Source organism: Chaetura pelagica, unplaced genomic scaffold (genome assembly GCF_000747805.2).
Source record: "Chaetura pelagica isolate M959 unplaced genomic scaffold, ChaPel_1.0 scaffold356, whole genome shotgun sequence".
Classification (NCBI taxonomy): Eukaryota; Metazoa; Chordata; class Aves; order Apodiformes; family Apodidae; genus Chaetura; species Chaetura pelagica.
This window is the reverse complement of record NW_009953964.1, coordinates 4,470,116-4,489,312: the sequence shown is the minus strand read 5'-3', so window position 1 is coordinate 4,489,312 and position 19,197 is coordinate 4,470,116. Positions and strand designations below refer to the sequence as shown.

The window sequence follows — 19,197 nt, the reverse complement described above, 5'->3', positions numbered from 1 at the left end:
GGGTAAGAAAGTCATGCTCAAAGTGGTATCACTTTTAGGGGTAAAAACAGAGTGTGATTAAGCGGATGTTCTGCAGTGCAGGCTCAGGGTGAAGTCAGTCACTAGAAGGTTATTAGCAGGGCACAGGTAGTGGAGAAAGGACTTCAGCAGTCTCTCATCTTTTTTAGCTTTGCTAAAATGAGGAGAATTCTGTGAGATAAAGTATAAAAGTCTGGAATGTATTTAGTAAATAAAAAGTTATCCCAAAGGAGGATAAAGTAAAACAGAATAATGGTTCAGTTTTTCAGTTACCTGAACAATCTCACAACATTAATCCTGGGTGCTGAATACCCACTCTGTGCACTGTGAAGAAATTTCCCTGCTGAATTAGTGTCAAGTCCTGCTCTTAATACCAGTTTATTTCTAGCTGCACTTGATAATGTGAACAAACACCTCTTCTCACCCAGGTGATGTGATAGGGAATGTTACACAAGCAGGCGTGGTTAGAAATAGCTCTAAAGGAGAAGTGGCTCAAAATTTTTGAATGAAACTGTTTTATGAGGAATTGAACAGTTTGTTGCATGTTGTGTATTTACTTCCATCTTTGCAGGCTTCAAAAAAAAAACCAACCCAACAACTTTTTTTTGAACATTTAACAAGATATTTGTAGAAATGCAGACTTAAATTATGGCCAGTATTGTGTTTTCATGATATCCTTCCTTCTTCTTTCTCTTCATTAGCTGAAAGAAATTATTAATGTCAAGGTAGGGGGAAACTGGGCACTCCATTTTACTTTTTTGCTATATTCCTTAATTCAGGAAAAGTTATTAAGTGAAAAGGAAAAAAAGCACAACAACAAACCAGGCTGCCTCTTGTTCTGTGGCAGAGAGTGAAAATATTATGTGCATTTTGAAATTCAAGATGTAAAATGCTCATCCTGAGAAAAACCCTGGGGAAAAAAAAATGGAAAAGTGAAAGGAAAGAAGACAGTTTATCTATTTGTTCTTTCTTTATTTCCATTTCGGGCCTCGTTGTGGCTGGGCTGGGCTCCGTGTTCTTCCACACTGGAGAGCAGCTGGTGTTACGAACATCAACTTGGCCTCTGTTTGTACCTTGCAAGGCTGTCACCAGCTCAGAGCTTGCGGGGCCCTTTCCTTTCCCAGGGAATCCTTCCACTCCAGGTCTGGGGCTGCAAAATTGAGAGACAAAAGCAGTTGAATCACAGAGAGGCAGGCATATTGAGAGATGGAGTGTCCTGCTACACCAAGTGATCCCCTCCCTGTGCCTCTGTGGCTTCTTATCTTTAATTTTATCTTCTTTTTTCTTTTCTTTTGCCCTATGTGCTCCCCAGTTCGAGTGAGGGCTTTGGCATCGCGGAGACCTGCGGGTGAGGGTGGCCGTGTGCCGGGACAGGCAGCTCAGGTGAGCCCACCCAGCCACCCCCTGCCCTGCCCTGGGCACCCACAGATGACAATCCTTCCCTAAAAAGCCCCATTGCCACAGCTGAGGGCACAGGTGGCCGTGGGGCAGGGTGTCCATGGCCGTGCTGGCACCGTGGCAGTGACAGGCTCCCACACCCACCCAGTGCAGCCCCACTCAGGTTTACACCCTGGCAGTGGGATCCTTTCAGTGCCCATCCTCTACAATTTTAGGACTTTCAGTGTAAAAAAGCAGATAAATGAGTTAAAAACAAAGCTAAGTGGGAATTCCTTGGAGAAGTGGGTTTGCCTCTGCCCCTTTTCCATCTCAGATTTCCTAGGAAGCCCCTCAGAAAGCCTCGTGGTGCTGCTGCAGCTTGGTGAATGCTGCCAGTGATTTGGGGGGGTCATGGCAAACCTCCTGTCTCCAGGCTTGCTGCTACCCTGGGGAGCTGTCAGACCAGCCTCAGAAGCAGAGTGAGATACTCAACAGCCTCTATTCATATTCTGCGTGGGACTTTTAATGGATTTAATTCTATTTTATTATTATGATTTAAAAGGTACTCTTCAAGTTCAAATTACAGCTTCAGCTTAGATTCATCTCTGTGCTTTCTGGAATAGTTTTGCCAATTTACAAGTTAAAATAAAATCCTCCTCCTCCACCCCAAAGTCTCCAATGCAAGCTGTGAGGCTGAGCCCCATGCAGGGACCTGTGGGCCTTTATTTGCCTGTTCTGTGTGAGCAGAAAATTGTGTTCAGGCAGGGAACGTGGTGGATATTTAGCTGTAAAAACCAGGAACAAGCTAGGAGTGACCATATAAAGTGAGGAGTACCTTAGAGAGGGCCTTTTAATGTGATGGAGCAAAGCAGACCTGAACACAAGCTGAAATCTGTCCCCATATAGAGGATGCTGCACTGAAACTTTCTATCCCTAATTCTGTGATCTGTCTTGCAGGAAAATCAAGACCAATTATTTCATTGTTTCCCTTGCTTTTGCGGACCTGCTGGTGTCAGTGCTGGTGATGCCGTTTGGAGCCATTGAGTTGGTTCAGGACAACTGGATCTACGGGGAGATGTTCTGCCTGGTCCGAACGTCCCTGGATGTCCTGCTTACCACAGCATCCATCCTGCACCTCTGCTGCATCTCGCTGGACAGGTATGAGCAGAGGAGCATGGGGAAGAACTATAGCTGCTTTAAGTTTTTTCAGTGTTGGTGCTTGTCAGCAGTGGCCAAAGGGCAGACATGACCCTCCTGGGAAGAGCAGAGCAATAAATCTCACCTGGTAGCTGGTTTTGGAGCTCTCTGAATCCTCAGCAGTGAGGGAGAGCTTTGAAAGGAAGAAGGTTTCTATGGACAAAGCAAGCCAGCTTCTTGGCCACTTTGCAGCACAGCTCTGTTTGCATTGCTGATCAGATGTGGCACAGCCTCTTCCTCAAAGGAAGGAAAAGATGCCCATAAGATGCATCAGAAGAGAAAGTGGAAGAGACATTTCTCTCCGTGCAGGGCTGGGTGTGCTGTGCTGAGCCCTGCCTCCCAGGCACCCAAACACTCCATTCTTTGGCTTTCTCTCTTGAGCCAAAAACCATATTTGACATCTCTTTCAAGTGCTGAACTGTCCTTCCTGCTGCCAACAGCCATATGAGCAGATGAAAACTGAGATGACTGAATGGCACATAGTGGCATGTGTGGCATCATAGGGAGCAAAATATAAAGAGCAACCTCTTCCCCTCACCAAGTTTTCCAGGCTGTTTTTCTAAGGCATCCATTTGCACATCTCCACTACTGAAGGCTAACAGGGAGGTAAAGAAAGATGGTGAAAGGGACTTGTAGGCCTGGTGGGGGATCAAAAAAACTTGATTATCTTTTAAACTTTTCTCACAAAACTTAAATGAAGCCAAAATCCTAAATAATTTATGGCAAACAGTTCTGGTTTACTGTTGTCTGCAGCTTTTCAGGGTAAACAGCAGAACTTTCCACAAAGAGGAGCAAGAATTTTTCACAGGATAAATACTTACAAGAAAATGATGTGACCAGCTACTCTAATAAGCAATATTTTGAGCTTTCATTTGAGTTCTGTGCAGAGATTTCAATACCTTTAAATTTCAATACCTTTGATACCTTCAATGAATTTAAATGTCAATACCTTTAAAAATACTCTTATTTAATATTACTAATATGGTCAGAACAACCATAATAATTCTTGTCATCATGACAATTAATATTTTAATAGCATCTTTCATCCAAAGAGTCTGTACCCAGCCAGACTTCCAAAGAAACTTGATTAACTTCTGCAGTGATGGGCAGCACTCCTGGGCTGTGGGAGAGAGGGGCAAGGGCACATGCAGTAGAGTGTCCAGAGAGGAGCTGATGTGTAATAACTACAGCACATTTCCTTATCAGGAAATTTAGATGGCTGGAACACAAATGGGAAGCTCATTATCTTAAAAATGTTGACAAATTGCGACTTTGAGCCAATTACCAGTAAAGCAGATGTTATGCACTGTGCTCTGGATGTGGCCTTGTTATACAAAATGTTGCAGTTTGATTCTCCAGGCACTTAATTAAATGCAGGGGGTCATGGAGAGAAGGGAAAATGTTGTTTTCCCCTCTCCCCTTCAGTGACAATTTTTGGTTGTTTTGGGGTGTGTTTTTTTTTCTGCAGTGAGAACTGAGTCCCAAATAGTGTTAAGAGGACAGAATAGGTGAAGAGGTTGCCTGGGTTTCTGTGCAGGGAAGGATGGCTCAGCCCACGGTTGAGCTGTTCTCCATCACCACCGTGTCATCCATCCTGGCAGCTGGGCTGGAGGCTCTGCTTCCTTCACACTGCTTGGTTTGATTTTTTTTCTAGCTGTTGCCCTTCTGTTCATTCAGACTTTATGGGAATATGCTTTTTCTAGCTACAGTTTTTCCTGTGATTCATTTATTTCCTGCCTTCTGTTTTATTTCAGGGCATACAACTGGGTTTTTTGTAAAGAGACTGGATGGTTAATCTAATCCTCGGGACTCAGTTTGGAAAGTCATTCTGTTTAACATTCTCAGAAAGTGCTGTTTGAAAGACTTTTATCTGATATCACCTTATATCTGTTTCCATTGCTGCCTCTGGGGAAAAAAAAGAAAAGAAACAAAACCATTAAGGCTTTAATTCTCAAAGGCATTTGAGAAAATCTGGAGAAACCACCACAGGATAAAATGATCTTACTGGTCAGACACAGGGAGCAAAGTGATGCAGAGACTTAGGGACACTCAGTCTTATATGAAAAAGGATTTTTCCATGGTATCAGAGTTATTTCAAGGCTCACTGAAGCCAAATTTGCTGTCACTGGGTTGTACTTTTTCATCATCTCTTTGTTTTGCTAATACAAAAGAAAGATTTAGCCTTGAATTATTTATTTATTGCATGTTTTATGTATACATATCTATTCTTTGTGCCTATGCAATAAAAATAATTGCACTGCATAGAAATAGGCCAAGAAGCTATGATAGAGTCTCCAAATACAGTTAACCTGTCAGAAAAGGCAATTTTCTTCTCCAATATTTGCAATACAATTAGCAATACAGTTACTTCTCAGAGTCTTGGAGGAAAAAACCCAACCCAACCAACAAATCAGAAGAGAAACAACCAGGTCCTAGATGTCTGTATTCTTGCCTTAGATGCACACCTGGCACCTCCATGCTACCACAGCATCCTGCAACCCACTCTCCTTCCTCCAGGTCTCTGGGCTGCATCTCAGCTTGTGAAGCTCTGCTCCATGTCTGTATCTCAGCTGGGCTGTAGGTACAGTGTTTGTCTGGGGTGTTCAAAGCATTTGCAGATTTGCTGGGTAACAGACCTATCTGTGTGTTTGTATATTCCACACTAATCTTTCTGGAATTCAAACATGCCACATAATCACTGCTAAATAACAGCTAAAGCAAAGCAGATGTATCCAAAGAGTTTTGGAGCACCAGAGTGACAGATGCTCATTGCAGCATTTACAAACATTAATTAACATTAATGTACTGTTCAGACATCAATTAGCACAATCCCTTGAGAGAGATGATGCTTTAGCAATTCCTGAACACCCAAACCCCTGGTGCTCTGCAATGCAAGTCCTTCTGCAGAAGAACCTTTGCTGCCTCCTGTTCCCAGCACTGTGTCCCATCACTCATCTCTTTTGCCCAGTGTTGCAGCCAACATAGCCAAGGCACAGGGGCTCAACTGGCTCGCCAAAGGGTGCTTGGCCCATGGTGGGACTCAAGGTCAGGATGGAGCAGGATGTCTGTCTCAAGGACAGGGAGAAAGCAGCTGTGCCCAGCTGTGCTCTGCAAAGCATCTGCCAGCTGGCCAGGGGCAGGAGGAAGTTATTAGTGAGGAGACTGATTAGGTTTTAAATAGCTATCAGTAAGCAATGATTAGGCAGTCACCAATCTGATTATATGACACAAACTCCAGCTATAGTTTTGAACCAGACTGTAAATCCCCTGTGCCCTTTTCAGCTGGAAAGGCGCCTGGTTTGGTTCCGCTCCCAGGTGCTGGGGTGGAGGAACAGAGAACCAGTACAGAGCAGGGCTGAGCAAGGGCAAATGGAAACTGTCCGTGAGGACTGAGGGACACAACACGTCACTGCAGAGTTATCCCTGCTGGCACTCAGCTCAGCAAGGAAACTAGCACGGGATTGGCAGAATTCAGGTCCAAGAGCAGTAAGAAAAACAAGCGAGCGAATGGCCCCGGCACGGCCTGAGGGATGCACTGGCCCTTATTCATCTTTACAAACCGTTTAGAAATTTGGTGCTAATAACCCTGCAGACACACCGACCCACAGAGGGACCATGTAGGAGTCCTCTGTCTCTGTTTGGCAACATACATTTGTTTGTATTGCTAGCTAAATTTATCCAGTTCCAATTAACTGCTCTCTTTTGCATTTTTCTCAGTGTAATTATCTCAACACCAACAGGCTGTTGTTTCTCTAATAAGAATTTAATTTTGTTAGCTATAATCACTTTAGGACTTTTTCAAACTTTTTTTTTTTCTCGACCAGCAATGCATAATTTTGTTTTATTTGGCAGAGTCAGAGACCACAGCTTATTTGTTCAGTGGGCAAAAGGAAAAGGAAAAAAAAAAAAGTAAAAATCTGGTTATGCAGAGGCCAGAATCTGGTTCCACTGAAATATCAGCAAAGCCAGTAGTGCTGTTTCAGTTTCATACAGGCACAAATAAATTGAGATCCTGTCTCCTTGGCCTTTGATGCTTGGTGAGAGCTCAGCTGAAGGTTCTGGCCCAGCCTGGCTAACTGAGGGAGGCCTGTGCCAAACCACACTCAGATTTGGGTCTTCTGGAGTAGAGCTCCAAAAAGACAAAAAAAGAGATTTTTCTAAACTAGCCAGATCCTTATATATAGCTTGTGTCCTGTGAGGAGAAGCAGCTTCTGAAATAGGTGGTCTGAAACAGGCAAGCCCTGTTGCCTGCAAGGTTTTTCTATCAGTACTGGTCAGTATGTTCAGCATCTCAGCTGCCTGCCTGGGGGCAGCGCCTGGGACACCCCATCCCTCCTGGGTGCTGGATTCTGAGCCAGATCCCCTGGGGTGGCAGCTCATGGAGTCAGTCTGTCTGTTTGCTGCATTTCTTTGGCCTGTCCTTCCTTAGGAACTCACAAACAAATCATTCCCCCTTGGGTGTTTAAGGCATGGTTCACATACAGGCACAGAGCTTGTGTGGTCATTGCACCCTGACTTTGGGAGAGAGCTAATAGCATCCACAGTTTTCCCACCATCTTGTCTTCTTTTTTCTAGTTTCTTTAAGGGGGGTTAAAAAAAAATATTCCATATAAGTATTCAGTAAATTTTCCTTGGCTGATTTCAGCCCCAGTGATGAAAAAACATATGGTATGTATATAATTTTATACATGCACATGACACCAAATGGTCTTAAATGTGGGCCACCCACAGAACCAGTCTGTTTGGTAAAGTTGGGTGTGTATTTGTCTGTGATATCAAGGAGCTTCTTTCAAGGTAGTATCTACATTCCTGTAGCTGAAGTTGCATTGTATTGCAAACCAGGGGGACACTTTAATTTTTCTCCAAGGGCAAGGAATTACCTGATGCAGCCAAGTAGTTCTGTTTCTGTGATGCCCAGATGGCAGTCGTAGAGCAGTGGTCACTGGTCCTGAGGCAGGATCTGCAGGCTCCAGGGGTGCTCTCTGGGGATGTGTCCAGGGCAGCTTTTTACACCACCATGGGCTTTGGGAGGCACTTGGATGGCCAGGCAGATGGATGGCCAGATGTTCTGGCAACTGTATCACTGCTTGCATCACTTTAGCCACAGAAACTGATGTATGTTAATGTCGTGGGCCCAGCTGGTCATTGAGATTCTTGGACCTTTGGTGTCAGTCTTGAGCACAGATCCCGGCCACAACTGCAGTCTCACTGTGTTGATGCATGATGAGTATGCAGATATTCATGACCTCCAAGAGCTGTCCTTGCCATGGACCACAGCTATATTATGTTGCTGGCATATCTAGGTCACCAGTGTGTTGAAATTAATGCTGCTCCTCAGTCCCTCCTCTTTCCTGTCTCCAAGAACTAGAAGCTATAAACTAGCAATAACTACAGGTGTCCATCACCTGGAAGTTGATGTGCTTTTCAACAATTGAGGGTTTTTCCTAGTTTTCTTTCCAGGGGAAAAGCAGGGTATGATACAAGGGATGTGCATATGTGTGTGCATGTACGTGTAGGATTTTCCACACAGGCAAAATGGCAACAGCAAACAGCTTTGATTTACAGCACTTAGATTTCCAGAAAAGCCTTGGACCAGCACAGCAGATTCTGAATTCAGTTGTACAAGGCAAGAATGTAACTGAGGTTCATTTTCTGTCTATTTTCTCTTTGGCTTCACAGCTTCCTTCTTATCTGCCATCTCCTGTCTTCACATGTACACAATCTAACACTAGACAAGCTGTCGATGATCCTGGTGCTGAGGAATGAGATATTATGTCTTCTTTACCCAAAGTGCTGAAGACTGTTAGGTACAAATGTGTTGCTGGTGTACAGTTCACCAGGCATTTATATCTGTTTTCTGGTTCTAGGTGTAGCATTGCCTGTAAGGAGGAGCTCACCAGCAGGCAAAGCCCAAGGACTGTCAGGGAAGGATAAAACATTTTGATTTTTCAGGTCTTGGACAGTCTGTATATGAGGCTCCTCTGTGTGACTGTGGGAGCTTCTGCATGAGGGAATATAGAGAAAATGGGAGGAGGAGCTCACCAGCAGGCAAAGCCCAAGGACTGTCAGGGAAGGATAAAACATTTTGATTTTTCAGGTCTTGGACAGTCTGTATATGAGGCTCCTCTGTGTGACTGTGGGAGCTTCTGCATGAGGGAATATAGAGAAAATGGGGGCACTGAATTGCTGAACCTTGAGCTTTTTTTTTTTATGGCTTTAGTAGAACATAGCAGAGATGCTCCTGCATCCCCTTGGACTGGCTGAGAGAGTTTTTAACACATGAGATTCACTTTTGGGATCTGATCCATTTGGCACTCATCACTCATGTCCCCCTGCCATCCTTATCACTGGAACTTTCACTGGAAAACCAGGAAGCGTCACATTCATCTTCCTGGAGAGGGAGCCTGGCCACTGCTCTGCTTCACAGAGCCACCAAGGGATGCTGGGCAGGTCACAGGTCCTTGATAGCCAGACATCTGTGAGAGCCTTAAGAGCCATAAGTAAGGCCCTAAGAGCTGTGGATTTATTTTGAGCCTTCTGTAAAATGTTAACACTTGATTCCTTAATGTGCCAAATACCTGATATGGGCAAGGAAAAGTATTATAATAACCTTTGCTTTATGGATCTGTTTGGAAGATCTAGAGCTTTGGGAAGAGATTCGTGTGTTTCCCCTTCAGCAAAGAATGTCCCAGCAGTGGCAGAGGAGAGGATGTGCTTCATCTGCTCTGCAGGAGGAAACAGGGAAGTTCACATTTTCAAGGAACTGCAGAAACATGGGTCTGAGCTGATAATAGGAAGAATTAATATTTAATGAAAATTGGACATGTTATTAATAGTGTGTATGTATTACATTTTATATTCATCCATCACACTGTCCTAGCAGTGCATTAGAGATATTCTTTATGAGTACAGGAAGACAGCTCTAGCTTTGAAGGAAGCAGAAATACAGAATAAGAAAATGTCTTAATTTCAGCTTTTGACTAAAGCTATTGATAATCTTAGAGATATAATTACTTTTTTCTCAGTGAATAAATAGCTGCTTAAATGCCCAAACCTTCACATGCATCAAATCACCAGGGTCTGCAAAAGTTGGTGTGACTTCAATGGTTTATATTAAGATACACAGATTTCTATTATCTGACTCTCTGGGCCATTGAATGGAAATCCTGCTGAGCTATGGAAAAGTGGATGGTGTGCTTCTCTGCCTCCCTCACCATCAGCAAAATTGTCACCCACACTCTGATTGTGGAACCTTGTTACCAAAACCAGTGTAGGGCAGGAGGAACCAACTTGACTTTTGGAACATGAAGGAAGTTACAGTAGCAGCAGTGAAAAAAAAAATTAAAAAAAAAATAAAATATATATATATTTAAATAATGTTTTGACACGTAAGTGGAGGAAAATTGCTGCTGAATCACTGGGAGGGAAGATAGGAGAGCTTAAAATGTCATTTTTACAGGCATAATTTTTACTCTAATGGCCTTTAATAGCACGTACAAGTCAGTGTAATGCTGTCAACTGCAGCAGAGGTAGAAGTGTAGACATGTAATAACCCACACTGCTTGGAAGAGTTGTTTTCCTGCTGTAGTTAATTAGCAATGCATTGTGGGTTTCCTTTTCTGATTGCTTATGCAACTTGTAAAATGGTAGCTGGTGTCTTGGCTTTTTTCCCCCTTTTATTTATTTATTTATTTATTTATTTATTTTCTTTTGCCCTTTCTGCAAATGAAGGTGGGCTCCTGCAGTCACTTGCCATCAGGCATGGCACAGTACTCCTTTGATGTCCAGCACTGGGTAGCACTTCCCTGTAGGTATCTCTCAGATAGTAAACATTTGAATATGCCAGATATATCAGCCTTGTGTTTAGCATCAGAAGAAGAGTCACAATTAATGCCAAGAGAGGCACCATCTGTCCTAATAGGCAGTCAAAACTTTACTGGAAATACCTGTTTCAATCCAAAGGTCAGTTTATTTCCTGGGGGAAGGAAATCTGGAAAGTAGGGGAAATCCTGACTCAGTAAGTTCTGGCAACACAAGATGAGGCTACACAGGCAGATTGTGGCTGCCATGAGGAGGGCACTTATCATAGGAACAAAGGGATTATTTATTCTATCCTCTGAAATAATCAGGATATTGAAGTCTGGATGATTGGTCTGCATTGTCTGATAAACTCTGGAAAATTTAGGTTGGAAAGAACCTCTGGAGGTCTCTGATCCAGCCTTCCCTTGAAACGTGGCCAACCTCAAACTTCCATCTCTCTTAATTTCATTGGGTAACTCGGGGTCTCACCCAGCTGGGTTTTGCAGACCTTTGAGACTGGAAACCTTTGCTTGTTTGACTTGTGATCCAGTCCAAAACTAGGTAAATCCTGTTCCTGTAAAGAATCCAGCCTCTCCTTGTCTTCTTGTGGGAGGGATGTGAGGGCTGTGTTAGTGGGGACAGGAATCAGAGCCACTGGCTGTGAGCATGAGCTCCAGGAGAGGGACATTTCACCCAGTGCTCTAAAATAACAGTTACTGTCAAATATACCATTTCTTTGAAAGTGAAACATTTCAGAGGAACAGGTTCATTTTCATGCACACAGGAAACAGAAGAGAATGTAGAAATGATCAAACTGAAATAGCTGAATGCTTGTTTCAACATTTTTCCCCTGTGACGTTTTGAATCTCGTTTCAAAGAGACTTTTGAAAAATGTTTTCTTTTGACACTTTGCTATTACTTCAACCTTTTGTGTGAAGATATAATCTGATTTTATCAAAACAAAGCAATTAAGTTGCTTTATTCAGACTCCACATGACTTTCAAGAGAATGTGTTAAGAAAATTTGGAAATTCTTAGATTTTTGTGCCTGTTTAGCACAAAAGTTCTGCTTCCCACTCAGATCTTGGTGAAATAAATTGTACATCTCAAGAACATCTTTCTAATACATAAACTCTGTGTATGTGTGCATTCACACAGGGTTTATTTTAATGTGCTGCATCTTAGGTTAGTGGTCCAGCTTTAGTGTGTTTTTGCTAATTTCATGTCTCCAATGCACGATTCTGCTGACTTCATAAAATTGATTTTTATAGGCATTCAGCAGTGAGGGTCTCTCTCTGTGCACGTTATGCCTTGATGTGAGACTCTGCTCAAAAAAACCTCAGATGGGGACCATTCCTTCCCTTTATACACAGTGTTTGAAACTGTAGCCAGTTCTTCAATGCAGTGCTCATATCCTGAGGGGCACCATGTTGCAGATTTTCACCAAACCTGGAAACTACATCTACCAGATGATCATTATTTAATTCACTAGGAAAATACATACATCAGGCACATGGTGAGTTACAGATTTTGTTATTTAGAAGAGCTGAGAACTGACAGGCACTTCTTGTGTCTCTGGACCCCAGTTCCCTGCTCTGCCACAGTCGTGGGGACGTCAGTACTGGCCTCTTTACAACATGGGCTGAAATCCAAATACTAAAGGTCAAAATCACTTCATGGGGAGCCTGAGGCAGACTCTCAGGTCACAACCACCAAAGATCTACAGTAGGATGGTAGGGTTGCTGGTTTGCTATGCTTATGAGCATATATTACTTTCAGAGCAAAAGGATTTCCAGTTTTAGGTGTGATAGACCTTCCTGATGTAGAAATCTGATGGCAGGTGAGTAGCACAGGGACAAAATAAAAGAGTTGGGTTTGTATCTCTTTGAGAAAACATTTTAATTTCACAGCCAGCTGTTATTTTAAAGGCAGGGGTCTGTTGTACTATGAATGTGTTGGAAGGACTGGCAGGAGAAAGAAGAGCACAGGGCATGTCCCCTTGAAAGTGAAAAGAGTAGAAGTCACATGCAGATGTTTCTTCTGTCCTTCTGGAAGAGGCTGAAGCCCAGCCAGGAGAGAAGATGATTCCTGGGAGGCAGAAAGGGAGCTTGGTTATAGAAAAAGACACTTCATTTTGCTAACATTTTCACAGCTTTGAAACACTTCATTAATTTGCAGTAACAGCTCTTGCAGTCTTGTCAAAATAAATGTCCATTGCAGTTAGGAAAACCTCAACATCCACTCAGTTATGGCTGAATGGAAGGAAGGTGGACTCCTTCGTGGTAGTGAGGAGGGTGCAGACAGCTTGGTGATTGAGAGTGGAGGGAGGGTAGGGCTGAATGAAGTCACTCCCTTGCTCTTCGACCTCAGACAAACCACAGCATGAATCTGTGCCCCATTTTTCCTAGCTGGAAAACAGAAAATACTTGCTTTCCCTTGCAAAGCACTATGAAACCTTATTTACTCGTGCTGTAAAAATATCCTGAGCTCCTGGTGTGAGAGGCAATCAATGGAAATAGGCTATAGACTCTATTTTCCCCTCTGTTTTGAAAGGCAGGACTCACAAGCTGAAGAAAATGCTTTCCTGCCTTATTTTTAGAAGCCCTGGAAGTCTTCTTTGATGATGGTTGTCCTCTCACTTTCTCCTTGCAGGTACTATGCTATTTGCTGCCAGCCTCTGGTTTACAGGAACAAGATGACTCCTCTGCGCATCGCTGTCATGCTTGGAGGGTGCTGGGTAATCCCAACGTTTATTTCTTTCCTCCCTATCATGCAAGGCTGGAATAGCATTGGCATCATCGATCTGGTGAGTAGCTGAGGAGGTCTGCCAACCTGGTATCAAATATCTCCAGTGCTCTCATTTTTTTTTTAAGCAATGCACAAGGAAAAGAAGGCAAGAGAGGCTGAAAGAGAAACTTCTTGTTCTTGATGCAGAAGGGCTGCTGGATTTCTGGAGGTCTCTTTAAGGGGGTTTGAAATGACCTGGAAGGACTGTCACAAAGAGGGTGGTGGCTTTGGGAGAGGATTTTCCCTGTGTCTGCTAATCAGTTCAGTGAGTAGTCCTTTGAAAACAAGCCAAGGCCCAGCCAGCTTCTGATGGGCACCTCAGGAGTCCTCAGCTCCCCCCAGCATCTGCAGCTCTCGGGGTCACCCCCCACTTAGCCCAAGGGTCCCTCCTTGCTGTACTAGCAATGTCTGGAGAGCCAGGAAACCCAGACTTGCCCAGGAGGGATGGTCCTTCCCATCAATATCCCCTGTCTTGGTGTGAGTCTTGAAGAGGGAGAGAGTGTAAAGATCCTCCTGCAAGTCATTTCAGCAGGAGTCAGTTTTTTCCTCTGCAGTCTGGCTTCACTTCCAGGATCCTCTCAATGGGGAGAGGAGTTAAGAGCTGCAAATCTGCTCTTCCAAGCTGGAGGGGCAGGTATTAAAAACTGGCAAAGTGTGAAAACACCTTATTTAGAAGAGCTTGTTTAAAAAGATGTGACATCTTCTATGCCAAGTCTCAATCAAGGAGCTATGAATCATTTTTGGCACATGGAGAATAAGAGGTGCAAACTGTCAAGCCAAGGTGATAAAGCCAGACAAACACCTCTAGGACATGCAGCTGGTAGAAACTGAAGCTGCATTTTGTTGATTTAACAAATCATGTCAGGTATCTGATCTCTTCCACTGGTTTCCTACCCCTGACATTTCAGAAAGGACTTGACACCGAGCTGGCTGTACCAGCCTTTTTCAATACCAGGGCAGGCCCTGCCCCTCCTTGTCACCTGCTGACGCTCACTGGGCAGTTTTTAGTAACTGCAGGGTTAAAACAACAGCTAAGAATCCCATCTGTCCCAGTTATGCCTCCTACTCCCCAAACTCACATGGAAGACCCCTTTCTTCATCTGCTGTTTCTGTTTCTATCACAAATCATTGATCAGATCTCTGCCTATGGAATCAGCCTGCAGACTTCTGCCTTGGCTGCTCCTACAGCTCCTGGGCCTGGCAAGCCCAGTGTCACCCCCAGCTGCTGCAGGTCCCTTCCCTGGCCATCAGATCCTCCCCTATTGCCCCTGTGGGACTTGCCTGGGTGAAACTTGTGTGCCCTTGGTGTAAAACTGTGCCCCAATGAGCAAAGCAGCAAGCACTGCAAAAAAACACAACATGAAGTGAAGCGATTTCCCTTTGCTGTGTATGAAATGGGGAGTTAAGCTGATTTTCCCTGTCCAGGTTGAGGCATGTTCTAGGTTGCTGGAGCTGCAACATGGGCTGGTCCAGCAGACCTGGGGACCAGCAGGTGTGAGGAGCCCAGGATGTGAGCACAGGCAGGAGATGCAGCGATGGGCAAGGCAGGTGCCATGGGTGGGAGAGAGGAAGGAGGAGAGAGAATCAGAAAGCGGTGGTGGACTGTGCTGGCAAGAAGACTGCTGCTATGGGAGGAGAAAGCATTAACTTCTTTTCCTCTTTATCCTTGTCCTTCCTCCTGCTGCCCTAGATCCAGCAAAGGCAGTTCAACAAGGCTTCCAACTCCACTTACTGCATATTCATGGTCAACAAGCCATACGCCATTACCTGCTCCGTGGTGGCCTTTTACATCCCCTTCATGCTGATGGTGCTGGCCTATTACCGCATCTACGTGACGGCGCGGGCGCACGCGCGGCAGATCCGGGTGCTGCAGCGCGCGGGGGCCCCGGCCGAGGGCAGGGAGCAGCCCCCAGACCAGCACAGCACCCACCGCATGAAGGCCGAGACCAAAGCTGCCAAGACCCTGTGCATCATCATGGGCTGCTTCTGCCTGTGCTGGGCCCCCTTCTTTATCACAAACGTGGTGGACCCTTTCATAAGCTACACGGTGCCGGGGAAGCTGTGGACGGCTTTCCTGTGGCTGGGCTACATCAATTCAGGGCTGAACCCTTTCCTCTACGCCTTCCTGAACAAGTCCTTCAGACGTGCCTTCCTCATCATCCTGTGCTGCGGCGACGAGCGGTACCGAAGGCCTTCCATCCTGGGGCAGACAGTGCCCTGCTCCACCACCACCATCAACGGGTCGACGCATGTGCTAAGGTGAGTGTTTCTCAGACGCTGCAAAGTGCCCAGAGGTGCCACGAGGAGGACTGCTCTGGAGCTTTTGTTGGGGATTGTTCCCTCTCTGCGTTTGAAATGTCTGTTGGATTAACTGTTTAAAATGGGAGGGAGAAACAGAAGTGCCCAGAAACCCTTCGGGTGTGCAGAGAACCCGGGTGTGTAGATAACAGATAAGTGTCGGCATGTGTGGTTTCTCCTGAGGTGGGTTCAGGAAGGAGTTGGGAGAATGCTGAAGTCAAGTGTGCATTTTGGCAAGCCCTGTTTCCCTGTCTGACCTTGGCCCCACAGGGAACATCCTGAGGGCTTCTTACTCTCTCTTCTCCAGCAAAGGGATTGTGACACCCTCCTCTGCCCCTTTTCAGGTTCTGCCTCCCAGCACCACGTGCTGCTGTTGCATCTTCTGAAGTAATGAAAGGCAAATGATGAACTTCCCCAAATGCCCTGACCCTGGTGGGGGACTCCAGTGGCTCTCTGGAAGGAGGGGTGCTTGCCATTTTGGTTTAGCAGCTTGCAAAATGTCTGCCTTTTACTGTCACCCAGTCAAAGCCTGCCCCTCTGCAGGCAGTGGCACCTGGCTTTGCAGGACCCCTGGGAGCTGAGCGTGCCTCATGTGAGCTTCAGGGCATAGTCCTGCTAGTTGGCATTTTGGGGTCCCAGTGCATTTGAAACCCACCCCTCACCTCCCACCACAGCATTCCTTGCAAGCAGAGGTGCTGTGGGCTGTGCTCTGCTGGGTGCAGAGGGGTTTGGAGGGGGCCGTGGTATGAGACACCCTCTGCTGGCTCCTCACCAAGGGGAGAGGTGGGAGGCAGAGCATGGGAGGAAGGCAGGGAAAAACTGTCTCCTGTATTGTCAGAACAAACAGCAATCTCTGAAATCATCCATGGATATTTCTACACAACTGTCTAGAGGAGATTTGGTTCTTTAGGTAGATAGATTCGTGGCTCTTCACACGCAAATAAGGACTTGGTAACTGCATTTTTGTCCAGAGCTGAACCTGTCTGGAGACTAAATCAGACACTGGGCACTTCCCAGTTGAGTCTGATCTACTGGTTTGCCCCAAGCTCCGTTCTGCAGTGATCTCTGAAGTTCTGGAAAGAGTCCTCAGCTGTATAATGGATGTGAGACACGGCATGACTTGTCAGAACCTTGAGACAGGCCTCTCAAGCTTTAAAAGTCATGAAGGACATCACAACATGTTTATCTTCTGTTGATTAAAAACTGTTTGGGGGCTATGGTCCAAGAGCCCTCTGCTTGTGATGGATGTGTGGCTTGATGCCAGACTCAGGCTGTGTTTCTGTTGGAGCTATGCTCCTCAGGAATACTTGCATGGATAAGAGCACGTTGTAGTCTTTGGGTAGTTAAGCTCATTGGTGGAATTTGTATTTCTTCAGTGGTTCTTTCTTCAACAGGAAAGAGATTGGACTCAGCATGAATGGAACAGAAATTCAGTGGGGCAGGTTCTCTCAAGGTATAACATACATTTGTTTTACTAGCATGGAAACACGTGGGGTTTGTGCCCAGGAGCTGAAATATTGGAACCTTCCCATAAGGATTGGCTTTGTACCAACCCAAATGAGAAGCTGTGTAGGGGCTGGACCTGGTTCACATGTTTCTTTGCCAACCTCAAAATTGTTTCTTCCTGACCAAGGGTTTCTGAGAATGGGAAAGTTGTGCAAGTGGGATTTTACAGCTACTTTCTGTATCCTAGCAGGGAGAGCAATGAAGAGCAGGACAGACCTTGTGCTGAATCAGGGCCAGAGTTGCTCCCCCACAAAACGGCAGAGATTTGCAATGTTGTATTAAGCTGATGTAGATCATCTAGCCTGAGAGGGATTCAGGAGTGGTTGACTGTTGGACTGTGGTTTCTAACTCCTCTCTGCTTCCAGTCTTGAGAGGATCTGAACTTTCCTTCAGCTCTACCTGTCCAAACCACCCTGTCCTTGCTCACTGTCATCTCACCTCTGCGCTCGCAAGTGCAGAGAATGCGTTTGTCAGGGTTCAAGTTCAGGCTCTTGCTCTTGGATGCATCTGACCTGTGAGAGTGCCTTGCAGGGAGGGAAGGTATTTCTTCTTTTTTCTTCGGATAATGTTAGTGCCAAAATGTTTTTACATTCCTATTTTGGGATTTTTCACATTTATATTAGGAATGAGGGGAAAACAAAGAAGGAGAAGCAGAGTGTGATAAAACACAGCAGTGAGAAGAGGCTGATGCCCTCACACACAGAGACACTGCTTGGAAGACAGTTCTCACTCTTCCTTTTGTTGTTAATTTATGTTTCCAGTGGTCTGTGGTGCTCTGGGTAACCCAGGCAGGGAGACACATTTGACAGCACATCTGGGGCCAGATGCAGCTACAGTGACTTTGGCTCAAGGGAGCAGACTGCACAGTGGCTTGGCCATGAGATGAGGGTGACCACAGCTTTCTTAATTCCTTGGGAACAACTCCACTTTGTCCCTAAATCCTGAATCAGAAGATGGGAAAGGATTTCCCATCACTCATTTTGTGAGCTCTCCATCAGCTGGTGTGAGAGACACCCATCCCTTGGGGAGGGGGTGAGATGTTGTGTAAAATGTCTACTGAAAGTGGCATGAACTTTGAGGCAATAAGATTTTGGAAAGAGTATTAAAATAAAATATTCAGCTTTGAAAGAAAAGTTTTGTTTGCCTGTTTTCCAGGTTTGCTTTCTGCAAGTGTAGGAATTGCCAGAACCCCTTATTTACCTCTGGGTATTCACCTGTTTCAATCCTGTTATGTACCAGCAACTGGAAAATTCAGGCAGGATGCATGCAAATGGTACATTGAAATCTGCAGGTGTAGCTACAATCCAAAATTCATGCCCTATCCATTTTTCAATGGCTGAGATTGCAACTGACATGTCATATACAAAAGTTTATTTCTCTGGTTGCAGCACAAATTGTGTCATTCATTTGAAATATTTGCAATTCATAGTGCTAGTAACTTCTGGTTTGGAATACCATCTGTTGAAAGGACTTGGGAATCATTCTGAATAGTGAGTGGACAGGAGAATTTGCAATGAGCACTTAACTAATGTATTGCAAAAATTAGTACAATATTTAACTGCAATAGATACCAGTTTCTGGATGCCTGTAGCATGTGCTCAGGAGTTCTATGCACCACAAGACTGAAAGCAAAATGCCATAATCATCTGAAAAGTAGTGTCTTCCCCTTTAAACATATTGCTTGCCTGTCTTTTGTCATGGGTGGGTATTTATTCAACACAAAAGAAACCAAACTCATGCCTTCATGAATCACTAAACTGTCACACTGCAGCAGTGGATGGGAACCCAGATCAGCATTGCCTGAATTCTTGGATAAAACAAGTTCTGAAATTTTTCCACAACAAAGAAGATGGCTTTGGGTAAAATATAACTGAGCAATGATTGGAGTAGACAAACTCTGAAATGTTTGGGTCAAGGAGGTCACGTTGGTGTGTTCCCCATTTCCTCTCAGAAGTGAACCCTTCAGCACAGTACAGTGTATCAGCCTCTTCAGGGAGAGCTCTAGTGAGCAGTTGATTTACTCACTTTCCATGCGAGAAAGCTCTTTTCTGACAGAGCTGATGTCAATTTTATTTCTTCAAAGTAAAACACATCCTGATTTTTCTTTTAGGAGAGCCAAGAGAAACTAGGTGGAAAAAAATAAATAGAATAATGAAGGACAGGGGGGCTGGAAGTTCATAATCTTCATAAGTACAAAATTAAATAAGTAACCCTG

General features: G+C 44.8%; 1 protein-coding gene across 1 annotated transcript in view; it reads left to right on the top strand.

Annotated features, from left to right (window-relative positions):
* Positions 1–19,197, top strand: part of HTR4 (5-hydroxytryptamine (serotonin) receptor 4, G protein-coupled) — a 65,627-nt gene that overhangs the window by 7,504 nt on the left and 38,926 nt on the right. Inside the window, exons 3-6 of the mRNA XM_010002059.1 lie at positions 1,359–1,401; positions 2,353–2,553; positions 13,044–13,197; positions 14,869–15,437. Coding sequence (XP_010000361.1) covers positions 1,359–1,401; positions 2,353–2,553; positions 13,044–13,197; positions 14,869–15,437 — 967 coding nt within the window. The remainder of the gene's footprint in view (positions 1–1,358; positions 1,402–2,352; positions 2,554–13,043; positions 13,198–14,868; positions 15,438–19,197) is intronic.